Source organism: Mirounga angustirostris, unplaced genomic scaffold, assembly GCF_029215605.1.
Source record: "Mirounga angustirostris isolate CCGP_5_RB_7025 unplaced genomic scaffold, mMirAng1.0.hap1 SCAF_8, whole genome shotgun sequence".
Lineage (NCBI taxonomy): Eukaryota > Metazoa > Chordata > Mammalia > Carnivora > Phocidae > Mirounga > Mirounga angustirostris.
Window position 1 is genome coordinate 63,334,425 of NW_026991716.1, and position 23,216 is coordinate 63,357,640.

Below are 23,216 nucleotides of genomic sequence, written 5' to 3' on the forward strand. Positions count from 1 at the left end.
TACTCTCTGAAGGCCTTCTGCACTTGCGATCTGAACCCCTTTTGAATTTATTCTTACTTGGATACTCTCCCTCAGCCCTAGGGTACCATATATAGTTTCTTTATATGTTATTTCTTTTATTATAGTTATTATTTTTTTTTTTTTAGAGTGAAGTATTTGTTTGTTTAAGCAACCTCTATCCCCAACATGGGGCTTGAACTCACAACCCCAAGATCAAGAGTTGCATGCTCTTACCAACTGAGCCAGCCAGGTACCCCAATATAGTTAATTATTCTTTTTTTTTTTTAAGATTTTATTTATTTATTTGACAGAGCGAGACACAGCGAGAGAGGGAACACAAGCAGGGGGAGTGGGAGAGGGAAAAGCAGGCTTCTGCAGGGAGCCTGATGTGGGGCTCGATCCCAGGACCCTGGGACCATGACCTGAGCCGAAGGCAGACGCTTAACGACTGAGCCACCCAGGCGCCCCAATAGTTAATTATTCTTATATTAAATATCTACAATATGATTCTTTTTTTCTTTTTAAGGTTTTATTTATTTAATTGAGACAGAGAGTGAGAGAGAGAAAGCATGAGATGGGGGAAGGTCAGAGGGAGAAGCAGACTCCCCGCTGAGTGGGGAGCCCTATGTGGGACTCGATCCTGGGACTCTGGGATCATGACCTGAGGTGAAGGCAAAGGCTTAACCAACTGAGCCACCCAGGTGTCCTACTATGTGATTCCATATTCTGACTGGACCCAGACTGCTACAGAGTTAGTACTGAGAGTGGTCCCAGGAGATAGAGGCCTAAAGACGGGATTTGGGAATTGGTTTTGTTGTGCACTTGGGCTTGAGCACTCAAGGAGGAGGAACCAGAAAAATGAGAAGGAGTAGCCAGAAAAAATAGGAGGAAAACCAGAATAGCTTGATGATGTCTTGGAAGACAGGTAAAGAAAGTATATCAAGAAAGGGCTGTGAAGGGAAAAAAGCATTCACATATAAAGTGTCCATCTTCTTGACATTTATACTTAAAACTTAATTAAAAATCCAGTCTTGGCTACAGTATAATGAAATAGTCTTACACTGTTAATGCAACCTGACACAAAGCTTTCAGAAAGCTAATTCAGCCGTTATCAAAAATATAAACACTGAGGAATCCTTTTACCCAGTATCTTCATTTATAGAAAGAGTCCCATAAATTTAAAAAGAGATATATGTACAAGGATGATGATAATATAAAAAAATTAAAAACAATCCAAATGCCCAGTAATTGGGAGTTGATTAAATAAATTACAGCTAAAATGTAATAGATTCATATACATATGGCATAGAGTAAAAAATACATTGTTAAAAAGAGGAGCAAACTGGGGTGCCTGGGTGGCTCAGTCGTTTGAGCATGGGACTCTTTGTTTCAGCTCAGGTCATGATCTCAGGGTTGTGAGATCCAGCTCCACACTCAGCAGGAAGTCGGCTTGAGGATTTTCTCCCTCTCCCCCCGCCCCTCCCCCCATGCATGCATGTTCTCTTTCTCAAATAAGTAAATCTTAAAAAAAAAAAAAAAAGCAAACTGAAAAATAATATAATCAGTGTTATATGTGCAAAATAATAATAGCATGAGTAGTTGTATAAAAAAAACTAGGAGGCGGCATACCTGCGTGGCTCAATCCGTTAAGCATTTGCCTTCAGCTCAGGTCATGATCCCAGGCTCCTGGGATCCAGTCCTGCATTGGGCTCCTTGCTCAACAGGTAGCCTGCTTTTCCCTTAGCCGCTTCTCCCTCTGCCTGCCATCCCCTGTTTGTGCTCTCTCTCTCTCTGACAAATAAATAAAATCCTTAAAAAAACACAAACAAAAAAACCCTAGGAAACATTAGCAAAAAAATGCTGACAATAATTACAGAGGTGGGGATCAGGAGGGCTGACGAAGTTATAGCTTCTTTAAGTCTCAAAGTTTTCCATTTCTATTTGATAGATTTTAATAATCATTTGACTAAAACTACCACATGGGTTGTTTCACTAACCAGTTAAAGGTTTCCTCTCTAAGGAAGGCTTTAAAAATGTGCCCCCCCCCCCAAAAAAGTCAATTTCCAAAGGCTGGACATTTAATCTTCAACCATTTGATTCCCCTAATTGGCCATCATGAATCTTTCATCCACAAATACATTTTAACTGCTTTCAAAGCTTCTCCTATTCAGAGGCTAGTCTTTATAAACAAACAGAAGTCCAGGTGATAGTTTACCAGAAAATTCAAAGAATCTTATAAGGCAAAGTGATTAAAATCATTGTCTGTAGGTGACCAACTGGAGATTAGGGCTGCCAATCGCGAAAAGGACAGAAAATGTCCAAGCAGGAGCCATCGATTCACAGCCATATGTCATCAGAGGCCTCCCGGGACCATGAAACAAGGTTCACCCCATCTGGGCCACCTGCACAGTTACCCGGTCTCGCTTCTCCAGTGAAGTCGCGCCAAAGCCCCAATCAGCGCTGACGCTGGACGTAAACTGCTACGCTGTGACATCAGAGCCAAGATGGCTGCGCCCTGAAGCCTTTTCTTCCTATCCTAAGTTTTTGCGCCTAGTTCATGTCAGGTTCAGGGTCAGACTCTGCCTTTCTCCAGCTATGTTTTCTCTCCGAGGTTGTGGTCTCTGTGTCGCGGCTTCCCTCAGCAAAAAGCACCTTCCGTTGGCCCGGTTCATCGGCGACAGCGCGGCGCCCGTGGCTGCGAACTTTGACGTGGTAGTCATTGGCGGAGGACATGCCGGGGCCGAGGCAGCCGCCGCTGCTGCTCGGTGCGGCTCCCGGACTCTGCTACTCACCCACCGCGTGGACACGATCGGTGAGGAGTTCGGGTAGCGTGGAGCTTGGCGTAGGACGCAAGCTGCCAGTAAGCCCCTTCACCCCTTCCCGGTGGCCTGATACGGGCAGCCTCTCCTCTCCGCAAGCTAGTGAGAATCCTAGTGTCTGTGGTTTTATCCTAACGTGAGTTTCACAGATCAGGTAGCCCTGGCCCAGAACCCTGGATTAGGCTGTTACGTGGACCATGTATTGTGCTGCTGCTGACAGAAGTAGTGGAGGGAGTTGGGGTCCGTGCCTTGGGAAAGGGGGAAACTAAGAAAACAAGCTGATAGCTTCTTACTTCGTTGTTGTCATTTACCCTTTACTAGCTTGTTGCTTTGGAAATGGAGTGAATTAACATTTACTAGGAATTACTTGTTAAACGACTGTTGTATTTTTCCGAGATTTTGTGAAGCCCTTTTGAAGAACGATGCTACTTTTTATTGCATTCTATATCTCTACTTGGTGTTTGTTTCCTAATTTTGTACTCAGGAACTGGCAGTGCTTTTTTCGCACTTAATAGGCAATGGGTGGATGGCTATAATTTAAAGCAACACCTCTCTCTAGCACCATAATAGATGCTAGCTAAAACATCATCTTGTAAATCATGCAAACCTATGTTTTTTTCCTCCTGCATTTAGCTCAGGAGTCAACAGTAGAAATATTAACTGTTTTGCAAAAATTGTGAATAAATCACATATTTGATACTGAAATACTTTTTTTAAGAATTACCATTCAGCTTGTAACTGTGGAGAAATATACACTGTTAACAGTGATTCTTTTAGAGGGGGGTGATTTGATTTTTTTTTTTTTTAAGGTTTTATTTATTATTTGACAGAGACACAGCGGGAGAGAGAGAACACAAGCAAGGGGAGTGGGAGAGGGAGAAGCAGGCTTCTGGCCCTGGGATCATGACCTGAGCTGAAGGCAGACGCTTAACGACTGAGCCACCTAGGCGACCCTGGGGGTGATTTGATTACCCAAAAGATTACACTTTGTTTATTATACATTTCAGTGTTGTTTACATAAAAAAAAAAAAAGGCGGGATACTACTTTTCAATAATAACTTAAAAATTTAATGAAAAAAGTATTATTGAACTAAGGTCATTAAATATAAGTAATGTAGTTCTGTGAGGGATAAAGGGATACTTATCAAAATCCATATTCATATTATTCTACCAACACAGTTCAATCCGTTTTATTTTTAAATAAATGCATTTCAGAGATAATAAGTCTTATAGATGAGCTTAGTAAGTGACAATTTTGTTTTGAATCAAAATCTCTTTTGTGTGGTAATTTAATATAGTGGAGTATCTTTTTTTTTTTTTTTAAGATTTTATTTATTTTTTAGAGAGCGAGCGAGAGAGAAACAGCATGAGAGAGGAGAGGGTCAGAGGGAGAAGCAGGCTCCCCGCTGAGCCGGGAGCCTGATGCGGGACTCAATCCCAGGACTCTAGGATCATGACCTGAGCCGAAGGCAGACGCTTAACCATCTGAGCCACCCAGGCGCCCTATAGTGGAGTATCTTAAATATTTCTACGTGGCCTCAGAAAGATAGCTTTGACTTAGAAGGTTCAATGGACCTAAGAATGCAAAAGGCAAGAATTGTCCCGTTGTGATTTAGTCATTATCATGTACCAATAATGAAATGAGAGGCGGAAAGTCTTTTATTTTCTACTAACCTGGAAAATAATGTTTTTTTGCCAACTATTTTTGCATTTCACAATGAAAGAGAAAAGCCTTGTGCATCTGTTTATTCTGTGTCTTATTACCTATGCATTTCATGGAAATGTTCAACATTAAAGAGATTGTTTGACATTCTGAATTTCAGTCCAGGCTTCACTGAGTTCTAGCTGTGTGACCTTGGACAAGGGACAATTTATTTAACCCTCAGTTTCTTTCTCTATGAAATAGAAATAACAGTACCAACTTCAGTTTGCTGTAAAGTTTAAATCAGAAAATACATGCAAATAATCTGGAACAGTGCCTGACCCATTAAGTGGTTCAGATGTTAAACTATTTTTTTACCATAAGCTTTTCCACATAGCCAACTTAAATTTTTTAGTAGAGTGAAAAATGGACTGATTTATACATTTTTATTACCATTGCCAACCCCAAGTACCACACTTGGGATGTTAGTAGTCTACCTAAGAACACAGATGACAAATAGACTTTCTTGTTCCAACTCCACGTGATTGGGAATGAAGGATAGTTTCCTGGAGTTCTATGTAGAAAAGATCTTGAGGGCTAAGCAAAAGAAAAGTGGCATGTTCAACTTTTATGGCTGTAAGGAGAGGGGCTCAACATTGATAAATATATTTAAGAAAAGGTTTTCAGCAGTTTAAAAAGACAAAGATTTCTTTGCATGTAACTTTCACAAGTGTAAGTTTTACAAATAGGTATATAATGTACAGTAATTCAATAAAGGGCCTGCTTGGCAGGGAGCCTGCTTCTCCTACCTGCTGCTCCCCCGCTTGTGCTTGCTCACGCTCTCTCTCTCTGATAAATAAATAAGTAAGTAAGTAAAACAACATGGAATAATGGGAACAGTGGTGAGCTGGAAAGTATATCCTCATCCATTGTTTTGTTTGTTTTTAACAAAAGCTTCATGTATACCCAGCAAAACATCACCAGCAAATCACTGAGTTACGAGCTCTGATCTAAAAGTATCTGAGGGGCGCCTGGGTGGCTCAGTCGTTGAGCATCTGCCTTTGGCTCAGATCATGGCCCCAGGGTCTGGGATCGAGCTCTGCATCAGGTTCCCAGCTCCGCGGGAAGCCTGCTTCTCCCTTTCCCACTCCCCCTGCTTGTGTTCCCTCTCTCGCTGTGTCTCTCTGTCAAATAAATAAAATCTAAAAAATAAATAAATGAAAGTATCTGAAATGTATCCTGTCTAAAGATTGGAAGAGGATTACTTAAGAGTGATACAGAGTAATAGAAAAAAAATTATACTTGGTGATATTTCACATTTCTAATTTCTGTTTTGATTATTCATTAATAATTCAGATATTTCAAGTGTGATTAAGTTATTGTGGGTTTTTTTTTTTCTCTAAAAAAAGTCTTTGTCTGAAACATTTATAGTTGATACAATGTCTGGAAAAGAAGGAAGTGTGTAGAGCTATAAAAGATGTAAGATTGGACCTGAATCGATACCTGGGAATTCATTATACTATTCTTTCTTACTCTTTAATAAAATAGCTTAACATTGGGTCACCTGGGTAGCTCTGTCAGTTAAGCATCTGACTCTTGGTTCAGCTCAGGTAATGATCTCATGGGTTGTGGGATAAACCCCACATGGGACTCTGCACTCCAGGGAGTCTACTTGAAGATTCTCTCCCTCTGCCCCTCCCCCAACTCATGCTTCCTCTCTCTGTCTCTCAAATAAATAAATCTTTAGGGACACCTGGGTGGCTTAGTCGGTTAAGCGTCTGCTTTCGACTCAGGTCATGATCCCAGGGTCCTGGGATCGAGTCCCGCATTGGGCTCTCTACTCAGCAGGGAGCCTGCTTCTCCCTCTGCCTGCCATTCCCCCTGCTTGTACTCTCTCTCCCTGACAAATAAATAAAAGCTTTAAAAAATATATAAATCTTTAAGAAAGAAATAGCTTCACATTTGTATGTGAAATAATATGTTGAATTAGAAACTCAGGAATGCAAGTTGGTTGCTTTCATATAAATTCAATGATAGGATATTCACTGTGTTTATCAATTTTATGCAATGTATGGAGCACTTTTTTTTTTTAAGATTTTATTTATTTATTTGAGAGAGAGAATGAGAGAGAGCACATGAGAGGGGGGAGGGTCAGAGGGAGAAGCAGACTCCCCGCCGAGCAGGGAGCCCGATGCGGGACTCGAACCAGGGACTCCAGGATCATGACCTGAGCTGAAGGCAGTCGCTTAACCAACTGAGCCACCCAGGTGCCCTATGGAGCACTTTTCTAAGATATTCATGTAGGGATACTTATGTCAATAGTAATATTTTACATGTGAGAAAGTCATATAAAAGTTTTTAAATGTTGCTGCTAATGGAAAATTATTTATGATTAAAATTTTTTAAAGCCAATTCGAAGAAATTATGTGATTTTTGAAGAAGTGAAAAACAGAAGCAGAGAGTATTTTACACTGAGAAATGTTTTACACTGGGAAATAAAACAATTATTAGTAAATGTTATTTATTGCTTATTCTGTGTCAGACACTGTGCTAATTGCTTTGTGTACATTCTACCATTTGCAAGTAACAAATCCTTATTATTCGATTAATTTAAACAAAAAGGAGAATTTATTTTTTTATTTTTTTTTAAAGATTTTTTTTTAATTATTTATTTATTTGAGAGAGAGAATGAGATAGAGAGCATGAGAGGAAGGAGGTTCAGAGAGAGAAGCAGACTCCCTGCCGAGCAGGGAGCCCGATGCGGGACTCGATCCTGGGACTCCAGGATCATGACCTGAGCTGAAGGCAGTCGCTTAACCAACTGAGCCACCCAGGCACCCGAGAATTTATTTTTTTTAAACTTCTTTATTTGTTTGAGAGAGAGAGAGAGAAAGTGAGTGGGGGGAGGGACAGAGGGAGAGAGACTCTCAAGCAGACTCCCTGCTGAGCACAGAGCCTGATATGGGGCTCAATCTCAACGACCCTGAGATCATGACCTGAGCCAAATCAAGAGTCAGACCCTTAACCAATTGAGCCCACCCAGCTGCCCCAAGAATTTATTTTTTAATAAGACATTTGCAGGTAGGTCAGTTTTAGGGTTGGTTAATTCAGCAGCCCACAATGTCTAAGGACTCATTCCTTGAATATCTCCATTATGCCATTCTTGAATTGTCTTCAAGCTAGCTATCCTTACGATTACAAAATGGCTATAATAGTTCCAGGTGTCACATCCAGATATGACAACTTCAACCTAAGAAGGGTTTTTTTCCCTCCTTGTATCTCTTTGAAGAGGAAAAACAACCCATTTTTAGAGACCCCCCTTCCCCAATAGGTCACCCCTCATGACTTATTTCCCATCCCTAACCCAGACAGTGGCAAGTAGAAACGGGATTACCATGATTACTTAGATCAATAAAGATTTATTCCTACTGAGTTCAAGTCACATTCCCAGAACACAAAGCCTCCTAGGGGAGTGTTTGCCTAAATAAAATTGTGATTCTGTATCAAAGGAAGGGGGGAAATAATCTGCAGCTATCATTCTTGTTTTTACAGTAGGGAAACTGAGGTAGAGAAAATTAGATAACTTGACAAAATGACAGAGCTTGTAAGTGGTAGATCTAGGAATTGAGCCAGGTTCTTTTCACTCATTCCTGACCCATACTTCTAATCACAGCACGATTCAGCCTCCTTATGGAGACTATAAAAACTTGCAGAGGGCTTGGTGGTGGCTATGGTGGACCTACAGATGTTGACATAGCTTTCCTATCCCTCCACCTCCCATAAAAACCTTTGAGATAACCACATGAGTTTATTTATTTATTTATTTTTATTAAGATTTTATTTATTTATTTGACAGAGAGAGACACAGCGAGAGAGGGAACACAAGCAGGGGGAGTGGGAGAGGGAGAAGCAGGCTCCACGCAGAGCAGGGAGCCCGATGCGGGACTCAATCCCAGGACCCTGGGATCATGACCTGAGCCGAAGGCAGTCGCTTAACCGACTGAGCCACCCAGGCGCTCAACCGCATGAGTTTAGACCTCCAAATAAGACTAGGGGAATTTAAAGAGAAGGTATAAAATACGGTTTCTACTCTCAGGAAGCTTATAATTTAATTATTTTTACAAAATAAGCAAAAAGAAAACAGCAGATGACATTTATGGGAGACAATTGATGATAACAGTGAATCACAGCCAAGGGACTTCTTAAAAGTATGCTTGATTTGGGGAAGGGTTTTAAAGGAAAAGGCAACCTAATGAACCAGTAAAAATATGTGTCAAGGAAAAGATTCAAAAGAAACTACAGTCAGTGGTTTGCCTCCCAAGATGCCCTGAATGACTCTTACATCCCATTGGGATTTTCTAATTTTCTCTCCGGTGATTGCTTCAATTTTATTACATGAGATGATTCTAATCACTTGTACAGACATTTCCCTATTAAACACTCACTACGTACGGGGTGCTCATATATTTATTTTATGTCTGTTCTCCTTAGGTCAGATGTCCTGTAATCCTTCCTTTGGTGGCATTGGCAAGGGGCATTTAATGAGGGAAGTTGATGCCTTGGATGGCCTGTGTTCTCGAATCTGTGACCAATCTGGTGTACATTACAAAGTATTAAACCGGCGTAAGGGACCGGCTGTTTGGGGTCTGAGAGCTCAAATTGATAGGAAACTCTATAAGCAGAACATGCAGGTAAGGATGGGGCAGGAAAACAGGAGAGACTGTAGTGATTATTTATTTAACTGTTAGGTTTCAACCTGTGTTCTCTTTGACAGAAAGAAATCCTAAATACACCGCTGCTTACTGTTCAGGAGGGAGCTGTAGAAGACCTTGTTCTTACAGAACCAGAGCCTGAGCACACCGGGAAATGCCGTGTCAGTGGTGTGGTTTTAGGTGTGTACTTGTTATAGATGATAATAACAGTATCAGACTCCATGTGAACAATTAATTTTAGAGCAGGATGGAGATGTTTTGCTTATTCTAGGAAATGGTTGTGTTTTCTCTTCATGGAAAAGGAAGACTGCATAAAAAATTATTTTCCTCCTTTCATCTTGATCTTCATGAAGCTCAGTCAAATTCTGGGCTCATTTATACCATCTTAGTGTAGTACTTTATAACCTACATAAATGTGTTTTTCTCCTGGTCCTTCTGTGGTAATTTTTATTTTTCCTAGTCCTGACTTTAAGTTTTTAAATTTATATTATATAATGTTATATATATATTTTTTATTTAAAGGAGTTATGAATTAATTTTTTTACAGACGGGGAGGGGCACCGGGAGAGGAAGAAAGAATCTTTTTTTTTTTTTTTTAAAGATTTTATTTATTTGAGAGAGAGAGCATGAGAGGGGGGAGGGTCAATGGGAGAAGCAGACTCCCTGCTGAGCAAGGAGCCCGATGCGGGACTCGATCCCGGGACTCCAGGATCATGACCTGAGCCGAAGGCAGTCGCTTAACCAACTGAGCCACCCAGGCACCCGGAAGAAAGAATCTTAAGCAGGCTCCATGCCCAGTGCAGAGCCCCACGTGGGGCTTGATCTCACGACCCTGAGATCATGACCTGAGCCGGAATCAAGAGTCAGACGCTCAACCAACTGAGCCACCCAAGCGCCCCATGAATTAATTTTTTAATCAAAATAATACATGCACATAACTTTTGCAAAAATCAAATAGAATTTAAAAGTTCATATGAAAAACAGTTATCTCTTTATAGACTTAACCACTTCAGTTTCACTTTTGATATGTACTTACATATTTCTAAGTAATATGCTTATATTTGTACTCCCTAAATTATCAGTATTAGACATTATTAATTTTTTATAGTAGCTCTCTTTAATCCCGTACTTTCATTCTCTCTATCCTTTTTTTTTTTTTAAGATTTTATTTATTCATTTGAGAGAGAGAGCATAATCAAGGGAAAAGGCAGAAGGAGAGAGAGAAGCAGACTTCCCGCTGAGCTGGGAGCCCGACATGAGGCTTGATCCCGGGACCTAGAGATTGTGACCTGAGCCACAGTCAGACTCCCAACCATCCGAGCCACCCAGGCACCCTTCTCTCTATCCTTCTAATGTAATTATGCTATCAATTTTGACTGATAGTATTTATATTATTATGATTATATTGTTATATATTACGATTAAATATTGTTCACTACAGATCCAAATAGTGTGCTATGTTTGTTTCCTTTCATAAACCTCTTTTCTTTGCCTTTGGTTAATATTTGCTTTATTTTTAATTTGCTAATTTTACTTATGGACTTGTTCAGCTTTTTCATTAGGGAAAAAAAACTGTCGGGGCACCTGGGTGGCTCAGTCGTTAGGCATCTGCCTTCGGCTCAGGTCATGATCCCAGGGTCCTGGGATCAAACCCAGCATGGGGCTCCCTGCTCGGCGGGAAGCCTGCTTCTCCCTCTCCCACTCTCCCTGCTTGTGTTCCCTCTCTCGCTATGTCTCTCTCTGTCAGATAAATAAATAAAATCTTAAAAAAAAACAAAGGGGAAAAAACCTGCCATTTTCTCAATAGTCAAGTAATCTGTAAATTCTGCTTTTTCTTTGATACTTCCCTCCCAGAGACATCAACTTCCTCAATCCCCCCCCCGCCCCCGCAGGCAATCTGCTATAATCAGGACAGTTGCTCTCTAGGACCTCTGCACAGATGTTATTTTGAGCCTTCCTTTTACTACTATGCTGTGTTACATCATCCCATGTTTCTTGAGACTTCAGTCTTGTTCTTTCTTATTGCCTCATTTTGCTGGAGCATATCTTCCCAGTAGCTTCCTAAGAAAAGAAGCAAGGAAGGCGGTTTATTTGTGTTTAAGCATATCTCAAAATGTCTCCCCTTACTTGACACTTAATTTGTCTGAGAATAAAATTTTAGTTAAAATTTTTTTTCTGAGAATTTTGACGGTCTTGTTCCATTATCTTTTAGCTTCCAGTTTTGCTATTAAAAAGCTCAGTGTATATTTGGGCCACCTGGCTGGCTCAGTCAGAGCATGCGATTCTTGATCTTGGGGTTGTGAGTTTGAGCCCTATATTGGGTATAGAGATTGTTTAAAAATAAAATCTTTAGGGGCACCTGGGTGGCTCAGATGGTTTAAGTGTCTGCCTTCTGCTTGGGTCATGGTCCCGGGCTCCTGGGATCGAGACCTGCATTGAGCTCCCAGCTCGGCAGGGAGCCTGCTTCTCCCTCTCCTTCTGCTGCTTCCTCTGCTTGGGCTCTCTTGCTCTCTCTTTCGAATAAATAAATAAAAACTAAAAAATAAATAAAATCTTTAAACAAAAAAAATTTAAAAAATAAATAAGATAAAATTAAAAAAAAAAAACAGATGAACATATGTGGTGGGGGAAGGAGAGAGAGAAACAAACCGTAAGAGACTCTTAACCATACAGTACAAACTGAGGGTTGGATGGAGGGAGGTGGGTGGGGATAGGCTAGATGGGTGATGACTATTAAAGAGGACACTTGTGATGAGCACTGGGTGTTGTATGCAAGTGATGAATCACTGAATTCTACTCCTGAAACCAATATTGCATTGTATGTTAACTAACTAAAATTTACATAAAAATTTTTTTACATCAGTATGGAGTAGAAAAAATAAAATCTTTAAAAAAGAAAAAAAGCTTGGGGTGCCTGGGTGGTTCAGTTGGTTAAGTGTCTGACTCTTGATCTCAGTTCAGGCCTTGATCTCAGGGTTGTGAGTTCAAAGCCCCACATTGGGCTCTATGCTGGGTGTGGAGCCTACTAAAAAACAAACAAAAACCAACAATAAAAAAAAGCTCAATGCATATTTACATTTTTTTGTATATGAAAGGTTTTTTCCTTTCTAAAAGCTGGGATCTTGTGTTTGTCTTTGGTGTTCTGAAATTTGAAAGTAGTTTAGACTGCTCTTTGTTCATTCATTATGGTGGGATACTAACTGTTCTCTTTTAATCTGGTAATCTGTCCTTGATCTGCATATTTTCTTCTATTATTTCTCCATGCTTTCTTTCTGTAACTCCTGTCCCTTTCTGGATTGGTCTTCTGGGCTTCTTCTATTTTTATTTTTTTGTCATTTTGACACACTTTCTTAGAAGACTTCCTTAAATTTACTGTCCAAATCCTTGTAATGAATTTTTCTAAATTTGACCGTATTTTCATTTATAAAGTGTCCTTTTTTCTGATTGTTTCTTAGCATCTTGTTTTGTTTCTGAATTTAATATCTTCTTTAATCCACATAAGGATTTTATTTTATTTATTTATTTATTTATTTTTAAAGATTTTATTTATTTATTTGACAGAGAGAGACATAGTGAGAGCAGGAACACAAGCAGGGGGAGTGGGAGAGGGAGAAGCAGGCTTCCCGCGGAGCAGGGAGCCTGATGTGGGACTCGATCCCAGGACCCTGGGATCATGACCTGAGCCGAAGGCAGACGCTTAACGACTGAGCCACCCAGGCGCCCCACATAAGGATTTTAATTATCGATTTTTGAAGTTTCCTTTGATCTATGTGGTGTTTTCTCCAGATTCTTTATTCTGTTTATTTGGCTGCTTATTTTCATGTACATGGCCTTCCTCAAGTGTCTAGGGAACTTCAGCTGTCAGGTTTTTATTTTTATTTCTTTTTATTGTTATTTATTTTTTAAAAGATTTATTTATTTTAGAGAGAAAACGAGCAGAAGCAGGAGAGGGAAAGGGAGAGAGACTCTCAAGCAGACTCAACACTGAACACAGAGTCTGACGTGGGGCTTGATCTTGGGACCCTTAGATCACATCCTGAGCTGAAACCAAGAGTCAGATGCTTAACCGACTGTACCACCCAGGAGCCCCTAGGCTCTCAGATTTTTAAATGAGACAGTAAAATACTGGAAGATTTGCATGTGCACAGTTAAATTTTATTTCTTGCCCTACTCTATAATCTGGTGATTAGGGGTTGGACTGGCCTTTTTGTTGGTGAGCTACCAAACATCAATGACTGATTTAGTAAAAGAATCAGTCTTCTGCCAAGGGGGCTAATATGGCTGCCTGCTGGCATTCTGGGAACAAAATGGTAAGAGGACTGTGATAGAAAATCTCATCATTTAAAATACAGTTCTTGACTTAATTCCCCTGTTTTGAAAGTAATTTATATTATAGATTTATTAATTTTTTTGAATGGGGAATACATATACATGGTAAACATTTTATTTATTTATTTATTTTTAAGATTTTATTTATTTGACACAGAGAGAGACAGAGAGCACGCGAGAGAGGAAACACAAGCAGAGGGAGTGGGAGAGGGAGAAGCAGGCTTCCTGCTGAGCAGGGAGCCTGATGCGGGGCTCGATCCCAGGACCCTGGGATCATGACCTGAGCCAAAGGCAGACATTTAACAACTGAGCCATTCAGGCGCCCCACATGGTAAACAGTTTAAAGTGGACAAAAGAATCTGTAGTGAAAAGTGGTCTCTTTCTCATCTTGTCCCCCAGCCAATCAGTTTTCTTCCTCAGGAACATTTCTAGTTTCTTGTGTAGTCTCTCCATCTGTATATATACGTATTTTCATGCATACGGATATATTTGTATTTTATCACATAGCGATAGCATATTACCCACACTGTTCTGTACTGTTGTTGTTTTTTTATTTTTTATTTAAAAAAAATTTTTTTTAAAAGATTTTATTTATTGGGCGCCTGGGTGGCTCAGTTGGTTAAGCGACTGCCTTCGGCTCAGGTCATGATCCTGGAGTCCCGGGATCGAGTCCCGCATCGGGCTCCCTGCTCGGCAGGGAGCCTGCTTCTCCCTCTGACCCTTCCCCCTCTCATGTGCTCTCTGTCTCTCTCATTCTCTCCGTCTCAAATAAATAAATAAAATCTTAAAAAAAAAAAGATTTTATTTATTTATTTGACAGAGAGAGACACAGCGAAAGAGGGAACACAAGCAGAGGGAGTGGGAGAGGGAGAAGCAGGCTTCCCACAGAGCGGGGAGCCCGATGCAGGACTCGATCCCAGGACCCTGGGATCATGACCTGAGCCGAAGGCAGACACTTAACCATCTGAGCCACCCAGGCGCCCCCTGTTGTTTTTTTTTTAGCCACTTAATCTGTGTCTTTGCTTTTGGGAGCTATTTCTTTTTTTAAGTTTTTTTTTTTTTTTAAAGATTTTATTTATTTATTTGACAGAGAAAGAGACAGTGAGAGAGGGAACACAAGCAGGGGGAGTGGGAAAGGGAGAAGCAGGCTTCCCGCTGAGCAGGGAGCCTGATGTGGGGCTCGATCCCAGGACCCTGGGATCATGACCTGAGCCAAAGGCAGATGCTTAACGACTGAGCCACCCAGGCGCCCCATAAGTTTTGTTTTTTTTTAAAAGATTTTATTTATTTATTTGACAGAGAGAGAGACATCAAGAGAGGGAACACAAGCAGGGGGAGCGGGAGAGGGAGAAGCAGGCTTCCTGCCGAGCAGGGAGCCTGATGCGGGACTCGATCCCAGGACCCTGGGATCATGACCTGAGCCGAAGGCAGACGCTTAACTGACTGAGCCACCCAGGCACCCTTAAGTTTGTGTTTTTGTTCTGGTGATTAGTTTAGTAACTGATTTTATATAATGTGCTTTATCTTCTCTTTCTTCTGTCAGTGTTTACTGGCTTTCCTCTCTGAATAGTTACTGAATTAGTTTTATTTTCATTTCCTTTTCTCTCCCCTTCCTCCTTTCCTCTCCAGATTTAATGATTATATTGTTTTTCTTAGTGCAGACCTTTATACCTTTAATTTGTTTATACTTCTGTTACTTAATTTAATAACTTTAAATGCTATTTTTGGGGGCACCTGGGTGGCTCAGTTGGTTAAGTGACTGCCTTTGGCTTGGGTCATGATCCCAGGGTCCTGGGATCGAGCCCCACATCGGGCTCCCTGCTCCGCGGGAAGTCTGCTTCTCCCTCTCCCTCTCCCACTCCCCCTCCTTCTGTTCCCTGTCTCACTGTGTCTCTCTCTGTCAAATAAATAAAATCTTAAAAAAAAATTTTTTTGCCATTTTTAAGTGTACAATTCAATACCATTAGGTACATTCACAATGTTATGCAGCTGTTACCACCACCCATTTCCAGAACTACTTGATCATCCTAAACTGAAACTCTACCCACTAAACAGTAACTCCCCATTACCCAAAGATTAAGCCTAACATTTTCCTATAAGATAGGTCTGTCTACACACAAAACCTTTATATATAGACTTAACTATTTCTCTCGTTTTCAGGCCCAACCTTTGTTCCTACATTCCTCAGTTCTCATTCTCAGTTCTCCAGTTTGCAGGCTTTGAGGGCAAGTTATTTCATTCTCATTGGTACGTTCTCCTCATATTCTTGAGTTACATCCTTCTCCCCTCTGCTGGATCAGTTATTGCTCTTCCATCTGCTTTCTGTCTTCTGAAAATATTTTGAGAGTCCTCATCTTTTGACAAGTTCTCTCCCATTACTTGTCCTTTTGGGTTTATACCTTTTTTTGCCCCTTTATTTCATCTTCTTGGAGTTTTAGGAGGGAGAAGAAATCATGTGAGGGGGGCGCCTGGGTGGCTCAGTCGTTAAGCGTCTACCTTCAGCTCAGGTCATGATACCAGAGTGCTGGGATCGAGCCCCATATCGGGCTTCCTGCTCAGTGGGAAGCCTGCTTCTCCCTCTCCCACTCCCCCTGCTGGTGTTCCTTCTCTTGCTGTGTGTCTCTCTCTGTTAAATAAATAAAATCTTTAAAAAAGAAAAGAGATCATGTGAGGTAGTCTGTCATATTTAACCAGGAGTCTAAAATTAATTTTAAAAATTAACTGAGACTACCTTTTCAGTACTGACATGATTTTAGGAACATGTGAATTAGTTATTATATGTTACTGTGTTCTCTCTCCCAGCAGTCTTGGATTCTTGGTATTAATAACATACAGTCTTCTAACTTATTTAAAATTCTTTCTCAAGTTTCTGAAGACAAATTTTCTCTGTAGTTCTAATGTAAAATGGTCACATTTCAATTAGATCCATGGTAACAGGTCACAATTTTTACTCTTTCTTATCCTTTAGCGGATGGAAGCACAGTACATGCAGAGAGTGTGGTTCTGACTACTGGGACGTTCCTGAGAGGCGTGATTGTAATTGGACTGGAGACACATCCGGCAGGGCGTTTAGGGGATCAGCCTTCCATTGGGTTGGCTCAGACTCTGGAGAAGTTGGGGTTTGTGGTGGGAAGATTGAAGACTGGGACTCCACCCCGAATTGCCAAAGAGTCGGTTAATTTCAGCATTCTAAACAAGCAGACACCAGATAATCCATCCATACCATTCAGTTTTATCAATGAGACAGTGTGGATTAAGGTAAGATAATTTATGAAAACTTAACTTTACAGTTGATGGTGGCTATTCACAGCAGCATATAGCCTAACTCTCCCTCCATCCCTCTCTTCCTCTCTTCCTTCTTTCCTTCCTTCTTTCTCTCTTCTGCCCTTCCTCCCTTCATTCCTTCACAATTCACCTTACATTCCTACTACTTAGGGTGCAAAAAAGTGATATTTAACAGGATTAGCTAATTTGGCTAATTGGGTGTTTCCCCATGAGTTCTTAAGTTTTGTTACTTCAGTAATCTTGCCAATTTAAACTTTTTTGAAACAATTGCAGACATATATAAATACTGCAAGACCATTAAAACAAACTCTTGTAAACCATTGAAATTCACCCACTGTTAATATTTTACTATATTTATCTCTCTATATAGAAATATAGAGATATATGTATATATTTAATCTATAAGACAGTAATATAGACATTTGTCCTTATTCTTTTCTTTTTCCAGAACATTTGAGAGTAAGTTGTAGAGACCATGACCCTTTACTTTTAAATATTTGAATATGGATTTCAACTAAGCCCAGAGACGTGCTCTTATATTACCTCATTGCAGTAATGAAATTCGGGGAATTTAACATTGATAATAGTGCTGTTATCTAATATATAGTTCATAGTCAGATTTTGCTGATTGTTCCAATATTGTTCTTTATAGCAACCTTTTTTTTTTTTTTCCAATCCAGGAAAAAATATAGTATTTAATTGTCATTTCTCTTTGATACGGAACAGTTCCTCAGTCTTTCATGATACTGGTATTTTTGTTTTTTTGTTTTTTTAAGATTTTATTTCTATTTATTTGAGAGAAAGAGAGAGGGAAAGAGCACCAGCAGAGGGAGAGGGAGAAGCAGGCTCCCTGCCGAGCAGGGAGCCCGATGCGGGGCTCGATCCCAGGACCCTGGGATCATGACCTGAGCCGAAGGCAGACGCTTAATGACTGAGCCACCCAGGCGCCCCGATACTGGCACTTTTGAAGAGTGCAGTCTACTTTTGCCTACCTTTGGAATTATAAAGAAAAAAAGGTATACTGTGTGTTTAGAATTGAGGACTGATAATTGCTGGTCCTCGTTTCTAGTGAGTGTTACCGTGATAAGTGGCTCCAAATATTCTGTGATCTTGAGCAAGTCACTCTTGTATTTTTCTATTGGTAAAATGTAAATTGTGATGCTACTGTCTTAGCGTGTATATTTTTAAACTGTTTATTATAAAATTTCAAGTTTATAGAAAGCAGAAAAAAATAGCATAATGAGGGACGCCTGGGTGGCTCAGTCAGTTAAGCGCCTGCCTTCGGCTCAGGTCATGATCCCAGGGTCCTGGGATCGAGTCCCGCATCGGGCTCCCTGCTCAGCGGGAGGCCTGCTTCTCCCTCTCTCACTCCCCCTCTCACTCCCCCTGCTTGTGTTCCCTCTCTCGCTGTGTCTCTCTGTCAAATAAATAAATAAAATCTTTAAAAAAAAAAAAAAAGAAAAAGAAAAAAATAGCATAATGAATCTCTGTGTCCATCACTCAGCTTCAACAAGTAACATTTTCTGGCATTCCTGTTTCATCTTTTCTTAACACTTTCTTCTTGTGAAGTTTTTCTTTTTTTTTTAAGATTTTATTTATTTGTCAGAGAGAGAGAGAGTGCGCACAAGCAGGGGGAGTGGCAGGCAGAGGGAGAAGCAGGCGCTTCACTGAGCTGGGGGCCCAATATGGGACTCGATCCCAGGATCCTGGGATCATGACCTGAGCCGAAGGCAGACACTTAACCGACTGAGCCACCCAGGCATCCCGACTTCTTGTGAAATTTTAAAGCCATAGTCCCAAATATCACATCATTTCACTTATAAATACTTTGGTATATGTCTTTAACAGATGAGAACTTTGTAAAAAACCAACCACAATACCATTATCGCACCCAGAAAATAAGGACCAAATAAGGGCCACACATTGAGTTGGATGATATGCCTTATAACAGCAGTTCCCCTCCTTTTTTTTTTTTTTCCTTTTTGACATTTATATGTGGAAGAAACTGAGTCATCTGTTCTCTAGAATTTCTAGGATTTCCCACATTCTAGATTTCTCCCGTCTGGTGCCTTAAATATTTTCTTCCATTTTCTATGTTTTTTGTAAACTGGTAGATCTACAGTCTTGTTTAAATTAGGTTCATCTTCTGGGTTTTTGGCAAGAATACTTCATTAGTAGTACTCAGCATTATGCATAGGTTTAATGTCTATAAAAGTAAGTGCTTATCATGTGTGTAATTTATTTGAGTAAAAGACAGACTAGTAAAGAAGCAAAGATTGTTATAAGTAGTTCCTATATTTTAGCCAGAAGATCAGCTGCCATGTTACTTGACTCACACCAACCCTAGAGTGGATGAGATTGTCCTTGAGAACCTTCACCTTAATAGTCACATTAAGGAAACTACAAGAGGACCCAGGTAAGGACAAAACATTACTTTAAGGAATGCTGTCAACCCTCTTTTGTTTGCTTCATTAAATTTTTAAATTGCATTGTCCTGTTCTAGATACTGTCCGTCCATTGAATCAAAGGTTTTGCGTTTTCCAAACCGTCTACATCAGGTTTGGCTGGAACCTGAAGGAATGGATTCTGACCTCATCTACCCTCAAGGGTTATCTGTGACACTACCAGCTGAATTACAAGAGAAAATGATCACATGCATTAAAGGCTTGGAGAAAGCTAAAATGATTCAGCCAGGTAAAGAGAATCACAGCTGCCCTTCCATATGAGCTCAGCATTGCTTTAGCAGTGAGGAGGTCTTAGCTACAGTTATAGCTGCCTAGAGCCTCAGAAGACAAAGCCCAACATCTGTGCATTTAAAATATTCTTTGTTTTTCAAGAGCATTTAATGATAATCTTTGCATCTCTAGTTTGAGACAAATCCAGCTCGGTTTTTACTTATTTTGTATCATTTATTCTTTGGTCAGGCTATGGTGTTCAGTATGATTACTTAGACCCCCGTCAGATCACTCCTTCTCTTGAGACTCATTTGGTGCAACGGCTGTTCTTTGCTGGCCAGATAAATGGCACTACTGGTTATGAGGAAGCTGCAGCTCAAGTAAGTGGTTGTTCAAATGTTACTATGAACAGAAAAGGGCAGGAAAAGAACTGGTGTTCCTCCTTTTAATTTCTGTTGTGATAACTATATAGGTCTTAGATACAACTCATAAACTGTAATGGAAGACTTATTTCTATTTCAGGGTATACAGGGATGGCTACTATATACAAGAGAATTTAAAAAAACACCTGTGGGTTATGTTTTGTTTTGTTTTTGTTTTTAATGTTTTTATTTGCATGTAGTTGGCCCACAATGTTACATTAGTTTCAAGTGTACAGCTGAGTGATTTGACAAGTTTATACATTCTGCTGTGTTCACCACAAATGTAGCTACTATCCGTCTGTCCCGTCTGTCCTGTCTGTCCCGTTGCATCCCTACTACAGTATCATTGACTGTATTCCTTATGCTGTGCTAAACACTTGTGGTTTTAATTCTCTTTTCTGAGCTCCTAGGTCTGGTATCATATTTGATTAGATTTACTGTATTTAGGAATTTTTTAAAAGATTTTTTTTTTTTTATTTGCCAGAGAAAAAGAGCACAAGCAGGGGTGAGAGGCAAGTAGAAGGAGAAGCAGGTTCCTTGCCAAGCAAGGAGCCAGACGTGGGACTCGATCCCAGGACCCTGGGATCATAACCTGAGCCAAAGGAAGACACTCAACCAGCTGAGCCACCTAGGCATCCCTATTTTGAAAAATTTTATTTTTAAGTAATCTCTACACCCAAAGTGGGGCTCACACTTAATAACCCCAAGATCGAGAGTTGCATTCTCTACTGACTGAGCCAGCCAGGCACCCCTGAATTGTTTTGAAAAAGAAAATTTAGTTCTTTCAACATAACTTTATTGCAAATTATCATATTCCTTTTAAGTGAGAAGTTATGTTATTTTTACTTGTAAGTGGGAAAAGGCTAGAAGAGTTTTATGGGTGGATTTTAAAAAACATATTAGCCCACCTAAAGCTTATCAGGAATGTTAAATATTTTTGAAAACAATGAAACATAGCATTCTAAAGGAGCACATTACCTGTCTTGTTTTTGAGTATGTATCACATTTTCTCTCTCTATTCTCTCTCTTCTGGGCAGTGCCTGCTTTCTTAATACCCGACGCTGTTTTTTCCAGGTAGTGTTCTAAGGTAGCTCTTTGTTCAGTTCATAATGGCCTTTTAAACATTTCAGTCCTCTCGTAGGGTGTGATAGCTGGAATCAATGCAAGTCTTCGGGTCAAACGGAAGCCTCCTTTTGTCGTCAGCCGAACAGAAGGCTACATAGGAGTCTTGATTGATGACCTCACCACACTGGGCACCAACGAACCCTACCGCATGTTTACAAGCCGAGCAGAGTTCCGTCTGTCACTGCGCCCTGATAATGCCGACAGCAGGCTCACGTTCCGAGGTAACTCTTCACTGGTTTACTTCACCAGGTTTACTCTTCCTTGAAACCTCTCTTATTATATTCTTTCCCTCCCTCTTCTAGGGTATAAGGAAGTTGGCTGTGTGTCCCAACAACGATATGAAAGAGCTTCTTGGATGAAGTCTTCTTTGGAAGAAGGCATTTCTGTGCTAAAATCCATTGAGTTTTCAAGTTCTAAATGGAAAAAATTAATTCCAGAGGCTTCTATAAGTATTGGTAAAAGTCTGCCTCTCAGGTATGTACTTTTAGTATAGACTTTTCTCACTCTTTACAGAAAAGTGAGATTGTTTCAGAGAGACATTACTTGTGGGTTCCCTTTTTAATTTCTTTTTTATTTTTTGGATTCCGTATTTTAAATGAATTTAGCTTACTTTTGGTTTCTTTTCAAAATCCTTTAAATGTAACTCAACTCTTTATTCAGGATTAAAAATATATATGATTCTAAATTATTATTATTTTTTTATATAATATTTCTGAGGCTCCCATTGAGTTCTTCTGGCTTTCCTAAGATTTAGAGGATACAAACCAAGAAATACTGTTAATCCGCCTTCTTTTATAAGTATGGAGTAATTGGAAACCTCTTTTTTTTTAACTTATTTATTTATTTTAGAAAAAAAGAGAGAGAGTGTGTGCGCATGTGAGGGTAGGGAGGGGCAAAGGGAGAGAATCTCAAGCAGATTCTGCACTGAGTGTGGAGCCCGACACAGGGCTCAGTTTCACGATCCTGAGATCATGACCTGAGCCTAAACGACTGAGCCACCCAATCGACTGAGCCACCAAGGCGCCCCCAAAACTGCTTTGATTAAAGAGAGTATTTTAAATTCTGTGGACTTACTGGCAGAGTTCCTTGCTACATATTAGGGGTTTTTTTGTCCTTGCTTTTATCATTCTGGTTAAATGGACTCTGAATCTAAAGGACATAAATATAGAGCTTTGCTTCATAGATACGTTCCTAAGGACCTTGCATAGTTCAAAATCTGCATATCTCACCACTCATTTTTCCCATTTAAAAAAATGTAAGCTAATTCAGGTGGGGAGGTGCCTAGAAGGCATAAATCTTAAAATCATTGTAGCTTAGAAGCAAATATGGTGGCATTGATTTTGCAGCTATGTCTCCAATATATTTTTCTTTTATATTTTTCCTTTTTTTAAAAAAAAAACCTGTTTTCCTTGTGCGGGATTTTGTGGACTTAAAAGGTGTACCCATTTTAGTGCTGCTTTTTATTATCTCTAATCTTCCAATGCTCTCTCCTTGACTAACAGCCTGGCAAAATGCGTCCTTGTTTGACTTTCCTCTCATCAAGGTGTCTTATCATTTATAACTTCTATCCCCAAGTTTTCATTTTCACAGGAATTTCCCAAAGCACTGACACTACTGTTAGAGGATATTAAGCAGATTTTTTAAATTACAGTAATAGTAAGTGTTAAAGAACCTGCATAGAGGCGCCTGGGTGGCTCAGTCGTTAAGCGTCTGCCTTCAGCTCAGGTCATGATCCCAGGGTCCTGGGATTGAGTCCCGCATCGGGCTCCCTGCTCCGCGGGAAGCCTGCTTCTCCCTCTCCCACTCCCCCTGCTTGTGTTCCCTCTCTCGCTGTGTCTGTCAAATAAATAAATAAAATCTTTAAAAAAAAAAAGAACCTGCATAGTAGTCACCCAAACAAGGAAATCTTATTCACAGGAGTGACAGCTTGATTGACAAATGAGGACAGTGGATATATTTACCAGCTAAGTGGCACTGGGAGATGGCAGTAGTATATAGTTTATAATCTACTCAGTATTCCAGGTGTTTGTTTAAATTTAGGAAGGCTCGCATTATTTCAGACTCTGTGCAAGGAATTTATGTATTTCAAATTTATATAACTAGAATTTGCATTAAATGTAACTAATGTGTATGAGGTAACATTGCCAGTGGGGTAATTGATTGTTTTTAACACAGTCTAAAAAGCTAATCGATGAATAAAAATATGA

At 40.0% G+C, this 23,216-nt stretch overlaps 2 protein-coding genes across 6 annotated transcripts in view; one reads left to right on the forward strand and one right to left on the reverse strand.

Moving 5' to 3' along the window:
• CGAS (cyclic GMP-AMP synthase) overlaps window positions 1-21,026 on the reverse strand; it is a 50,738-nt gene extending 29,712 nt beyond the window's left edge. For both annotated transcript variants that reach the window (XM_064597774.1, XM_064597773.1), the window contains exon 1: window positions 20,863-21,026. The gene's annotated coding sequence lies outside the window, so the exon portion shown is untranslated. The remainder of the gene's footprint in view (window positions 1-20,862) is intronic.
• MTO1 (mitochondrial tRNA translation optimization 1) overlaps window positions 1-23,216 on the forward strand; it is a 47,513-nt gene that overhangs the window by 12,832 nt on the left and 11,465 nt on the right. Inside the window, exons 1-9 of one of the 4 annotated variants that reach the window (XM_064597769.1) lie at window positions 2,471-2,812; window positions 8,953-9,152; window positions 9,236-9,353; window positions 16,471-16,760; window positions 19,091-19,203; window positions 19,291-19,481; window positions 19,712-19,842; window positions 21,026-21,230; window positions 21,312-21,483. In XM_064597769.1, the coding sequence (XP_064453839.1) occupies window positions 2,596-2,812; window positions 8,953-9,152; window positions 9,236-9,353; window positions 16,471-16,760; window positions 19,091-19,203; window positions 19,291-19,481; window positions 19,712-19,842; window positions 21,026-21,230; window positions 21,312-21,483 (1,637 nt within the window). In that variant the 5' untranslated portion in view covers window positions 2,471-2,595. Of the gene's footprint in view, window positions 1-2,469; window positions 2,861-8,952; window positions 9,153-9,235; window positions 9,354-16,470; window positions 16,761-19,090; window positions 19,204-19,290; window positions 19,482-19,711; window positions 19,843-21,025; window positions 21,231-21,311; window positions 21,484-23,216 lie in introns of those variants that run through there. The other 3 variants (XM_064597770.1, XM_064597771.1, XM_064597772.1) reach the window with 3 other exon arrangements.